The sequence below is a fragment of the Montipora foliosa genome, chromosome 4, assembly GCF_036669935.1.
Source record: "Montipora foliosa isolate CH-2021 chromosome 4, ASM3666993v2, whole genome shotgun sequence".
NCBI lineage: Eukaryota > Metazoa > Cnidaria > Anthozoa > Scleractinia > Acroporidae > Montipora > Montipora foliosa.
The window spans coordinates 21206451-21219459 of record NC_090872.1 but is presented as its reverse complement, the minus strand read 5'-3'; the positions used below and the strand labels follow the sequence as shown (position 1 = coordinate 21219459).

The following is a 13009-nucleotide window of genomic DNA, read 5'->3' as shown; positions in this document are numbered from 1 at the left end:
TGACAAGTCGTGTGGAGTTTCTCAGGAAGACCTCGACTACATTGAAATGCGCGCCTTGATGGAAACACAACGAGAGACGATAGGAAGCCTGGGAACTATTCCGTTCTAGAACAAACGGTGAAAAATGAATTGTTCTCCTCTGAAAACCCCGGCAGAGATTCCTGCTCCAAGGAGAAGTATATTTGAACTGGTTTTGCCCAAAGGTGCAAGGAGGAATTTAGGAGGACTCGGGGTCCCCACCCCATCGAGGTATTAGGGACTTTAAGATTTAATTTAATGAAATTAGCAATTTAATAATGAGATTATAGCGCTATGAGATTATAGCGCTTAATTCTCTCAAGCGTTATACAATTACTGTTTAATAAAGATATATATTTTAAAAAGCTATTTACAAAATGGCATAATAGTGTCCAAAGTAGATATTTCTGAGTCACAAGTCAAAAGAGTTCTTCAAATTTTGTTTAAAAATAGTAATGTTCTTGGACCGTCTAATAGCAATATTGGCAGAGCATTCCATATTCGTGGTCCATCCTCTGCGAAAGCTCGGTCTCCAGATGTAGTAGCAGAACATGGGACAAGACGAAGTTCTCTATCTGCCGATCACAGTTGATAACGGGTGGCAGGTTGAGAGACAAGAAGGTCAGACCGGAGACAAACCATTCACAGCTTTGTACTGACCAATATTCTGACGATCTATGACGTCGACGAAAGCGTCACCTCAAAATATAACTTTCCTCAATCGTCCTCTATGGTTTATAGTCCTCATCCGAGAAGACTAAAAAGTGCTAACATTTGCAGATGGAATTACAAAGGAAGCGCTTTCTCCTCAATTATTTTATAGGCGTCGATCCCACCGGGGTTTTGTATTTTTCAGGGAACGGCGTTTTTACAGACCGAGTTATTTTTTGATTGATTTTCCCGTGTAACCAGACCTTTGCAGCAAATCACAAGTCTTCCACGAAAAGTTATTACCCATAGGATTGACACAAGCTCATGACCCCGAAGCGTGTAACTCTGATTCAGATGTTGGGTTTTTCGAGTTTAGAACTTTCCTTATTTAGATGTAACGTAGCTCGTCCATTTTCCAGCGCGTGCAGCTTCCATCTTACATTTGCCCATATTTGGGCATAAAATTGGTATCTGGCTCCTGGAGGAGGGACTGGAAACTAGACGTTTCAAAAGCCTTTTTCTCAAAAACTAGTCGTGCGCTCCCAAGTTAAAATTTCAGGATTCGCTTAGCAGGTTCGCAAAATGACAAAAACGTCAATTGTTGTATATTTTGATAATAACTGAAAAACTGTCTGATAGATCTATTTTTTAAAAAATGTTGATGGTTTCGGCATCATATTGTTTACTAATCCCTAAAATATGACCCTGGTCGTACGGCTAGTTTTTGACAAAAAGGCCTTTGAAATGTCTAGTTTTCAGTCCCCCCCTCCAAGAGCTGGGTCACTATATTTTGCATTTTCCCCTCATTTGCATATATTCTTTAGCTAAAATTACATTTTACATCAATGGCAGTGATTAACACTTCAGAAGAAACATCCTGTTGCTTTAATTTTACAGATTTCAAAATCTTGATCTTTGTCCTCGGAAAACTGTAGTAAGCCACCGAATTTATTGACACCAGGGCTCAGTAAGAGGAATGGCCCTTTACAAACGGAGCAGCTTTAGCATAAGGCAATTGACGTTGAAGCGGGGAGAGAACAAATCAGTACTGAACATGAAAAGGAGGTTGCATAGTTTGGTGTCGTTGGAATACGAACTTGTAAGTGACCAGCTTCCAGATGGGTTACAGCTTACATGGTAGAGCAGTCAGCCACACAATCGCAGGATAACGGGTTAATGCAGGAACCCATGACCCGGAGCTTACAACTCTACTGTGTTCGTGTAACGGCGTTTTCAGACCGATTTATTTTTAGATTGAATTTCCCGCGAATGAGGCTACAGGAGCCCGATGACCAATTACAAGAAATGGAGCTGACGTCAGAGGGTCACCGAACCGGAACTGCCTTTGTTTTTTGACCGAATTCGCGGGAAGGGCTAGTCTAAAAATAAACCTACTTGTGAAAACGCCGTTTCACAGACGCTGTATGCACGCTCCAGATGGGCTCCTGGTTAATGATAATAACAATGATGAAATGATATATGAGGGCCAATGATATGTGATATATATTTCCGGATATGAAATCAAGTGAAGCTATGATCCTCGCAGTTATGAACGCAAAAATCTTCAGCTTTGTTCCAAGGAAAGATTTGCAAGTTACACGCTTCAAGGTCATGTGCTTCTGATTGAGAAGGTTTGGTGGAAAAGCCAGGGCGCGGGGTGCCGGAGCCTATGGAAAACACGGGCTTCCGGGTCCGTGGAAAACACTGGCTCCCGGAGTCCATGGAAAACAAACACCATAGATCCCGGCACCCTGTGTTTTCCACAGACCCCAGCACCCCGTGTTTTCCATAGACCCCGGCACCCCGTTTTTCCCATAGACCCCGGCACCCCTTTTTTTCCACGGACCCCGGCACCCCGCGGACACCTCATTTTCGTTTACCGAGACCTTAACGGTGGTTAGCGCTAATAACCATGGCTTGAGCAAGCACTTACCCCTTTTTGTGATCTTTCCATCTGACCACCTCCCCCATAGCAGCACCGGCGATATTTCTTTCTTTCTTTATTATTTGTATACGAGAGCCAAATGTTTGTCACGTGGTTTCTATTAGGAAGAGAGAGGACCCTGGGAATGATTGTTTGTGTGTGGCGACCATTACTCTTCTATCGTTGTTGCGTTGCATAAACTTTATAAGGGGTTTGTATCGGGAATTTAGCGATTGTTATTTAGGGCATTAAAATAGAACTAAAAATACACCAGAATTTCTCACCTTGCTTCCTTGTCTTATTTATGGTATGTTCTTAGTATTTCTGGACGTTTCAGCGCGATTCAAGGGAGTTTTAGTTTTACCGTTCTCTCTCGTATATAAATATATTTCCCCAAGGTTGGTTACTTGCTGGCGACGGTCTCGCATATCCATCGATGGAATCAGCCGTAGATTCACTCCGAACGCTCAGGTCGCCTCCAGATTTAGCCCAGTGCACGTGCCTTTCTCTATCGGACAAAAACAGCCGCGGTGCGGGAATTTCGGCTCGCTAATCTAACAGCTCTCTTCCATCGAGGACTGTTGGCGATGCTTTGCCACGAAGTTCGTGCACGGCCATTTCTATATAATGCATCAGCATTTCCCTGAGCTTACTCCGTATCTGCGTGACAGCTCAGTACTTTCCTGAGAAGGGCCTCAAGTTGTACCTGCCACTGAGACTTAAGCTTCGTCGCCCACCCTGTTTATAACAAATTTGAACCTTGGGAACCGGTCGGTAAGGTGTTTTTCAACGGTTTCGTGCACGGAACTTCCGAACCAAGCATGTTGCTATGGGCAAAATCAGCCCACTTAATTCCTTTCCGTGAAAGTTTGTCTGATATAAGGATTGAAATATGTAGACTCTGGTCGATTTGAGCTTTTTGGAAGAATTTACAGCAGCTTGTGTTTCCGACTGCTTCATCGGAGTTTCTATTCTGGGTGCCAGATGTTTTTCTTGCGCAGTTTCCGGTGTCGCCGAAGGGAGGCGACACCGGGCGCGAGAAAAAACCTCTCGTACCCAGGGTACGGAGTTTCCAACCTTAAAGATAGATATATAGAGAGGAAAAACAGCGAACCTACAACCCACTGGAATAGCGCTGAAAATGGCCGAAGTACGCCACAAAATCACTGATAAGGTGTCGAGAAGACAAGGTAAGGCATTTTTGTTCGATTCATGTTCTTTATTTCGACTCCTTAAGACGTTTGCAAATTCCCATACAAACGCTTCCATAATTTTAACTGATCGTGAAGCTCAAATTACATTGTTAGTATTGTTAGCTTGGGGTACCTGTGTTGTCATTTGGCGAATTTCGACTTGTTTTCTCGGTGCGATTAATTTACAAGGTAAGGAGAAGTCGTATATACGAAGAAAAGTTAGTGGAGTACTTGCAAACACTTTGAAATAAATTTGAGTTTTTGTTACTCGCACACCACAGACCGCCCAAGCTCGGTATACGATTTATAGACTTTGCATGGGAAAATTAAGTTTGAGCTTTTATTTGCTAAAATAAGCCGTATATGTAGAAATAATTTCACTTACCTCTACGTACAGTTGTCTCGTCTTTTCTGTGCAATCGGAGTGCAAACTGTGTCGGTTTTAGACGGGTTTGTGGCTTTCGAATTTTTACGATGTCGTTAGTTGTCATTTTCCCTCATAAAGAGAAGAAAGGGTGGTGACTCGCTGCGACCTCGTCCCACAAATTACTCTCGCATCACAAGGCAACGGTCCGAATCGCCATAAAAACAACACAGCCTTAAGGCCACATAAATTTCCTATCACTTAAACTCCACTCCGGGACCGCACAGCGATTTTTGGAGGATAAATTCCAAATAATGTTCGGCTTTCTATAATCTTCCCATGCGCTCAGCTAGATGTGTGGCTACGGCCGTTATAGCTTGATGGCGATCATATTACATTTTTGCATTCTCATTGGCCAATGAGAGTGCAGTGGTCGCTGTGTGGTCCCGGAGTGGAGTTAATAAGTGCGGTTACACGGGGCACTTTTACCGTGGTAAATTGCCTTTTTACCACGGGAAACTGTATTTAGTAGTGTGACCGACATTTCCCAAGGTAAACTTCCCATGTGAAATTTCCATGGATACGTCAAAAAGATCAGTGGAAGCGCCCATGACATTTAACGTGGGAAGTTGGAAGGGTGTTTTGATACCCGAGGTACAAGAGCCAATCGCGATGCTGATGAAGTTGTGATTAAATTTCCCGCCAATGAATTGCGTGAGATTTCGTTTTACCTCGGTAATCTTCGTAACGCATGACCCCTAGTTAACACGGTATACTAAAACCCAAGTGTGAGGCACCGCGGGATAATTTACCATGGGAAATGGCATTTACCATGGTGAGTGTAACCGCACCTGATGTGATAGTATATTTATTTGGCCTTAGTTAAGGCTGTGGTGGATTTATGGCGATTCGGACCGTTTCTTTGTGATACGAGAGCAATTTGTGGGACGAGGTCGCCGCGAGTTACCAGCCTTTCTTCTCTTTATGAGGGGAAATGACAACTAACGACATCGTAAAAAATCGAAAGCCACAACCCGTCTAAAACGGACAGAGTTTGCCTTCCGATTGCACAGAAAAGACGAGGACAACTGCACGTAGAGGTAGGTGAAATTTATTTCTACATTTACAGCTTATTTTAGCATTTATAAGCTCAAACTTAATTTCCCATACAAAGTCTATAAATCGTATACCGAGCTTGGGCTGCCTGTGCTCACACAAAACGAGTTAAGTTTGAAAATTTGTTACTTAGCAAGTTCTATAACCCTTCAACTTACATTTATTGTGAGCTTTCACAGAGCAAAACTGACAATTTATGTTTAGATATTTCTGGATTTGTCGTAGTTCTTTGTTTTAGAGATTCGAAGGGAGTAGATTAGGTCTTAAGACCTAATTCTAGTAAATAGTGTCGCGCCAAGTAGTCTGCAACTGTCGGAAGGAGATTTATACTTGAATGATTTCATTGCTTTCAACTCCCGTCTATTGCTTCCAACAACCGAAGTTTCACGGACACATATAACATAATGACAAAGTCCAATATTATCCTGTACATTTATGATTAGTAATTTGAGGTTCCCTCTTTTAACTTATTTGTTAAAACGTTGCGTGACGGCGCCAGTTTCTGTAGATTCGCAAGTTAAAAAAACTAATAATGCCTTGAAACTTATATCGGATAGATACTAGTTATAGCTGTCGCTAAAGTGCCAACGAGCCAAGCTTGCGTGATCTGGCGCCTGGCGGCTGCAAACATCACGCGGCGTACTCGTGCGGCACTCTCATTGGTTATCGCTACGGTCAACATTTCATCGCTTTGGTCTACATTACAGCTTTTGGTCTACATTACACTCAAATTTGAAGCGCTTCTGAGATTTCGTCCGCCTAAAAATCTTCTCGCGGCTCTATAAGCTGCCGCCTCGCCAGGCCTTCTGTCTTCAGAAGGCCTGACTCGTTGGCAATAACATAATGACAAATATTATCCTGTAGATTTTAATACGATTAGCAATTTTAAGTTCCCTCCTTTAACTACGATTTGTTGACACGTTGCGTGACGGCGCCAGTTTCGCAAATTAAAAAACTAATGCCTTCAAACTTCCGGTCAAAGGTCTTCACATTTACTGCTAATGTTAAAACAGAAGTAGTCTTATTTTTACATTCCGAACGGAGCAGTGGAAATTTCCTTACCATTTGCTATATTTTCCAGTTTCCAGTCTCTCATCAGCCAAATGGTAAACGCCATCTCGTTGAGCTGGTTTCCTGATTTTGGAAAAACTGTTAACATTATTCACCGGTCATCCCAACCGGTTTATTCTGACAAATGGTAAGCACCCCTAATGTCCTCGAAACTAGAATAGCAAACATATTTCTCCCCTAACCGTTTTCTTGTCTGCAGCTTGGGATTCTACGTAATCTTTACTCGACATTTATCACTGTAACATGACAAAATGTATTACATTTACCGTAATGCTAATCATCAACGTTTATTTGACTGAATTTCCACACAAGTACGCATTGCGGACCTATTTTTTGTATTGATGATGGTTTTTTTTTTCTTTTTTTTTCAAAGTCGCCTTATTTAACGTCACTGGCAAAAACCCATTTCATTGCATCGATCTGTTAAAAATGGACACTCGCTTGGACGTCCTCTTTGCATTTATTTGAGGATTTCATCGAGATAATGAACCACACTTTCTAATTGCCATTTTTGTTCCCGGGAAGCGACCTTAATTGAAGCTCTAAATCAAAGTTTCACCGATTGCTTGACATTTTATTGAAATCACCGGTCTGAAGAATTAGACAATCTTGGTTCATTATATTCTGTATGTAGTTCGGAATCGGTTTATCTCCCGTTGAGTTTGGTACAAACAAACTGTAATTAATGATGCAGATTAGGAGTATTTTTTAGTTTAGCATGACAGGTGGGAGTTATGAATTCAAGGAAAAACTACAATTTTTCAAGTGTTTTCTTTTTCTTATTTTGGATGTGGACAGTATCAGATATTTCATCTTAATCGCCACTACTCCAATTTCATTGGCGTAGAAGGTATTTGGAGCAGTTTTGAAACAAACATAACATCGAAGTGACTCCTTTAGCCAATCATAGAGGAGGCAGAGAATCAACCGTGCGAATAAAAACGCAAAGCAAAAAACGTGCAGTCGGTTCTGAGCGCGGGAAAATGCTTACGAACAAGGCACAGTGGGTTCCATGTTAACTCTGATTGGTTGAAATATACATCGCGTCTTACGTTTTTTTTAATGCAGTCGTCACAAACCTCAAACCTCAAGACAGCGGGTTACTTTCCTCTGTACGTCCATTACAACCGTGTGAAAAGCATATCAGTGTCGTCGGGTGACAAAACATAACTCAATTGATTAAAGTCTAAGATAAGGCGACAATTAGCGCAAAACAGCTGCGGCCCATTTACACAACGAGTGGTCACCAGAAACACAAATATTTGTAATTTATCTCTCTCATTAGATTTGAAAATGAAAACTTCTGCCCTGTGTCTTAGTGATGCGATTTGTTAGTACTTTACCTTGTTGCTGAAGTATATTACAGTTCTACTTCAAACTGGTTGCCATGTTTCTGCTGGATAAATCGAGAACGACCGTGAGTGTTACAATCCTTTGTAGACTTTTTGTTAATTCCAGCTTTTTAATACCTTAAAAGAAAAAGAAACAAGGGACCCTTCAACCAAATCGTATTACTTGAAGTGAGTTTGTTTATCATTGATGACTCAAGCGTAATGGAAAAAAAAGAGGAGAAAATGTCTTTCTTCATGAACAAGGCCATCTCCTTTGAAATTGAGAGATCACGTAAGTTGTTCAGGGCAAAGAAAGTGCAACAGTGAATAACCACGCAAAAATAACTCTTAACGCATACGATAGCTTAAGAGAAAAGCGTGAGTACGTAGTTGTTACAAGAATTTTTCAACAAAAGGATTGAAGTGATACTCGCGCTTATCTTTCATCTACAACCTGCACTTCCAATAAACATTTCTTTCCTTCAAAAAGTCTACAACTTGGTAATAATCTCATTTTTTTAGTAATTTTATCGGGAGGACTGATTTATTGAGGTTGCAAATATGGGTTTCTTCGACTAGCCAGATTCAAGAATGAATTCCACTCGGTTCTCTTTTTACAACTGATCGATGCAAAGCCACTGAATGCTACTGTATCTAACCAATAAACTTTATTGAGATGGAGACGAAAGCTGAACCTCACAAGCAGTTTTATCTCGAGAAAATTCGTTTTCTTTTTTTTTCTTTTGGCTTTTAATAGGGCGGATACAAAGCTCTTTTCTTGGATCAACAATTGTCATGTTCGAGTAAACGACTCCAAAATTCTTTGGTGACACGAATTGTTTTCTGAAAAAAGAGAATCTTTTTTGCGCGAATCGAACAAAGTTTAATAAGTCGTCTCAAAGGAAGTAGTAATTATCATTACACAAAAATGAATCAATGATTCTGAAAAGTTTGGTCATCCTTATATTTCGACCTCTACATCTAATTTGCTTTGAAAAGGGACAACACTGAACTAGTGGTGGGTTCCCTGTGTATCAACATGAACAATTTTGCCGCCAATTTGAATTACATCTCGTGCACATTCTCTTAAACCATAATATAGCCGAGCAGTAAACTGCAGTCGTTGTTTCCTCTGACTTCATCAAAGCTATGACAAAGTTTTCAGGAAAAAAAATGCTGTTCCTTCACAATCAGCACGTAGGTATTGCCACAGATACCCCAAGTTAGCAATGTAATTTTAGCATCACGATCGGTTAAAATTATAAGCGTTTGTATGGGAATTTGCAAACGTGTTTAGCAGTCGAAATAAAGAAAATGAATCGACCAAAAATGCCTTACCTTGTCGATACCTTACCAGCGCTATTCCAGTGGGTTGTAGGTTCGCTGTTTTATCTTCAAAGTTGGAAACACAAGCTGCTGTAAATTATTCCAAAATGTTCAAATCGACCCGAAATTCCACTGAAACCAACGATGATAGTACTGCTACATCTTTTAATACTTATATCAGACAAACTTTCACGGAAAGGAATTGAAAATCGCCGAAGTGGGCTGATTTTGCCCTTAGCAACATGCTTGGTTCGGAAGTTCCGTGCACGAAACCGTTGAAAAACACCTTACCGACCGGGCCCAAGTTTCAAATTTGTTACACACAGGGTGGTCGACGATGTCAGTGATAGGTACACTGTAGAACAACCTGAATGTTTGTGTTTTGTTTGCGAAACATCTTTATAATGGAAATGCTGATGCATTATAAAATTTGAACCTTGCGCTCGGTCGGTAAGGTGTTTTCCAACGGCCGTGCACGGAACTTCGTGGCAAAGCATCGCCGACAGTCCTCGATGGAAGGGAGCTGTTAGATTAGCGAGCCGAAATTCCCGCACCGCGGCTGTTTTTGTCCGATAGAGAAAGGCATTAGTTAGAGGAGGATTTTAACGTGCACTGAGCTAAATCTGGAGGCGACCTGAGCGTTCGGAGTGAATCTACGGTTGATTTCCTTCGATGGATATGCGAGACCGTCGCCAGCAAGTAACCAACCTTGGGGAAATATATTTTTATTTATTTGTTTATTTTATTTGTTACGATTTCGGCAAGAATACACACGTGAGCGAATGTGGAGATGAGTAAACGTGCCAGGGAAAGTCTATAAAAGGGTCTGAGACCCTATAGAAGATAGACCACCCTAATGCAAGAGAGAGAAATGGTAGAACTAAAACTCCCTAGAATCGCGCTGAAACGGCAAGAAATACTGAGAACATACCATAGACAAGACAAGGAGGCAAGGTGAGAAATTCTGGTGTTTTTTTATTCCTATTTCAATGCCCTAAATCACGATCGCTAAATTCCCGATACAAACCCCTTATAGAAGTTATGTAACGCAACAACGATACTCCGTGAGCTTGGGGTACCTATGCCGTTTCAGCGCGATTCTTGGGAGTTTTAGTTCTATACCGTTTCTCTCTCGTGTATTAGGGTGGTCTATCTTGTATGGGGTCTCAAACCCTTTTATAGACTTTCCCTGGAACTTTTGCTCATCTCCACATTCGCTCACTTGCGTGCCTCTTCAGTTTGAGAATATTTTTCTTTTGAGTTGTCTTGTCGAAGAAATGAAATGAAAGGAAAGGAAATCAAGTAGTTGTATAGAATAGGAGTGAAGAAACGCATGCAGGTAATGAAGAGATTATTGCATTCTCGGGAGGCAGAATTTAAACTCTACTGTTCGATGTTACATCTTGTTTGACGCTTATTTAGTTGGAGGATTTAAAAGAAGTTTCCCAAGCAGCGCACGAAGCCAAACTCGACACGGAGCTGATGCATTTTGAACACGAACTCGAATTATTTTTGGCGGACAAGGAGTTTTTCTTGGAGGATCTTTACATGCGGCTCAAACAAATCACCTCCCTGCGGAAGTCATGGAGATGCCAGAGACTGCGTGATGTGACAATAACGCAACTTGTGGCTACAAAACAGGTAAACAAAGAAGTTTGAAAGTTTGTTTACACTTATGACAACTCAGTAAAAGAAACTCTCGGTAGCTCTAGGGAATGGTTATGCAGTTTTGAGTTGTCGATCTGCACTTAATGTAAGTATTATTTCTTCCTTTCGTTTAGATTGAAGAGCTTCTCGATTGGGAACAAAACCTTCCTGGAAGAAAAACAAATTCGAAAATATATAAGATCGTTCGGGAAAAACCAGTTGATATGCTGATCAAGTTCATTCAAGCTTGCCGTGAGTCAAGACAACTTTACGAAGACTTTTTTTTTAACATTTACAAGCCGCTTGGGGAACAATTTGTGGACGAGAGAACCGTGTCACTATCAAAGGATCTGGGACGAGTACTTGAGCAATGGAGTTCTTTGCTCGAACCAGGCCCCATCAACCAAAGAATGCTAAGCGCAGCGAGCGCAGAAGTGGTCTACAGAATGAATCTCGCAAACAAACCACGTGGCATGAAGTTCAACCTCGTTCTCAGGCTAGTGCCAGACTTCGTCATCAAAGGTTACGAGGCTCTTTTTCTTGCCCGCCAGTGGAGAAATTGTTTTGGTGTCTGCGGTTACAGCAAAGAGCTAGAATTTTTGCAAAAGAAAAAACAGCGTTCTTTTCCACATCAGAATCCGACCGATTCCTCAATTCATCGCAATAGGTTTTATAGTCTGGAGAGAAAGTTAAACCAGTCTCAAGAATTTGTGGATATGACGTCAACAGGTCACGTGAGAAAAGAGACCGTGATAAGTATGTTGTTGAAACGAGACTATGGAACCGACTTGCTGAATTCTAACCAAGCGAAAGTATCCACAGCTGAAGCAATCGATTCCAGTTGCTGTCCAGTAACTTCATGTTCTTGTCAACAGCGAGTCGATCGTTTGCGCGCAAATCTTAAGCGGGAGCAGTTGAGAGTGCAAAGAATTAGAACCGAAATTCTTCAAGGGGACCTTGCATCACGATATACAGCAGAAAAGGTAATGTCGGAGCCACTCTTTGACAAATTAGCTAGTGCTAAAGCCAACTGTTGCCGTCTCAGAAGTGAGATTTCAAAAGAAGGAGAAGGCAATTTTCCTGTTCTGGAAAGTTCTAGGGTAGAATTTCGGGATTCACAAGGCTCGTCTCAACGTGATTTGTCTTCCACTGCATCTAAAAGAATTCGATTTTTCATCAGTCCTTTATCAAATTCCCGAAGTTTGTTGCGTTCACGAGACCATATGCACCAATATAGTTCTTCTTTGTCAAGGACAGGTCGTACTATGAAGGTGAAAGAGTAAAATCCGCGCTCCTCCGTATGTACTCTTACGCAGCAAATTAGTGGAGGGTAGAAGGCATCTTATAGTAATCACTTTCTGCTTTCCTAGTGATAGAAAAATGAAATGGTGATCGATATGGTGAACTTTGGACGCATGCGCATTCAAGATAGTGCAGACCCGGCTATGTAGTCTTCAAAGTACGCCTTATTCATTCAATATTTCTATTGTATTATCCCCACAGTAGTCTGATGCTTCAATCCTATACGGTCATGATAATTTTGCAATTGCTTTTGTTGTAAATTGTTACGCTCGGCGATTCGATAAAAATCTCGCTACTTTCTGAACCAATTCGCCCTTGTCACACGGCGGCCATATTGTGCCGGGAGACCAAAAGAGCTTTGTTTTACCACGCCAAGCCTCGCAGTGGAAACCATGGGGGTGAGGCTTGGCGTGGTAAAACAAAGCTTTTTTGGTCTCCTGGGACAATATGGCCGCCGTGTGACAAGGGCGAATAGACCCTTCTCCAAAATGGCGGTCAAAAATTCAAAGAAATTAAAATTAAAAACTAATAACAGAAATAGAAAGAGCACCTTTACTTTTAAGTAACCCTGCAAAGTTTCGGCATATCAGGTGTAATATTATCTGAGATGTAAGTTGAAAAATGAATAATTTACAGACGTTTGAATGATTGTGGGTATGACGTATACCCCCAGCCATACAAACGTCTGTAAATTTGTCAAATTTCAACTTACATTTTCTCACCTGATATAACACCTACCTAATACGCTGAAACTTTGCAGGGTTACTAAGGTAAAGGTGCTTTTTATAAATCTGGCATCAGGTTTTCATTCAGTGCAATTTTATCTCATTCAAATCCTTTGCTGCCATTTTGGAGAAATGTCTATCAGAAAAGCTACAGTGTTGTAACTTGCTCGCCCGTGTTTTCTTGCGCTTGGGGAATGCTGCGATTTATTGGCTCATATGATAAGGTGCGTCTGCTACAATTAACCGAGGTTAGAGCTTTCATTTCATTTCATTTTTGCGCGAATCGAAACGTCCCCTCCCCACAGTCTATAACATACGTGAAATTAAATGTTGAATAGTGA

General features: G+C 41.2%; 2 protein-coding genes across 7 annotated transcripts in view; both read left to right on the top strand.

Moving 5' to 3' along the window:
- The window catches only part of LOC138000277 (gamma-secretase-activating protein-like), a 40286-nt gene extending 40139 nt beyond the window's left edge, over positions 1-147 (top strand). For both annotated transcript variants that reach the window (XM_068846571.1, XM_068846570.1), the window contains exon 39: positions 1-147. This exon is cut by the window's left edge. In XM_068846571.1, coding sequence (XP_068702672.1) covers positions 1-109 — 109 coding nt within the window. In that variant the 3' untranslated portion in view covers positions 110-147.
- LOC138000279 (uncharacterized) lies at positions 109-12059 on the top strand. Of its 5 annotated transcripts, XM_068846573.1 has the most exons (4): positions 141-249; positions 1567-1768; positions 10417-10635; positions 10776-12059. In XM_068846573.1, the coding sequence occupies exons 2-4, from the start codon at positions 1646-1648 to the stop codon at positions 11922-11924; spliced, it is 1491 nt and encodes a 496-aa protein (XP_068702674.1). In that variant the 5' UTR covers positions 141-249; positions 1567-1645; the 3' UTR covers positions 11925-12059. The 5 variants fall into 5 exon arrangements, with proteins under 5 accessions (XP_068702679.1, XP_068702674.1, XP_068702677.1 ...); XM_068846578.1 differs by lacking the exon at positions 1567-1768 and having other exon boundaries at positions 109-249; XM_068846576.1 differs by lacking the exons at positions 141-249; positions 1567-1768 and adding an exon at positions 5117-5250.
- The last annotated feature ends 950 nt before the right edge of the window (positions 12060-13009 follow it).

Excerpts from the sequence above, each read along its gene's own strand:
- LOC138000279 (XM_068846573.1), top strand. The coding sequence starts at position 1,646 with ATGGCCCTTTACAAACGGAGCAGCTTTAGCATAAGGCAATTGACGTTG. Across the intron at positions 1,769-10,416 it reads TGTCGTTGGAATACGAACTT|TTGGAGGATTTAAAAGAAGT; the intron begins GTAAGTGACCAG and ends ACGCTTATTTAG. Across the intron at positions 10,636-10,775 it reads AACTTGTGGCTACAAAACAG|ATTGAAGAGCTTCTCGATTG; the intron begins GTAAACAAAGAA and ends CCTTTCGTTTAG.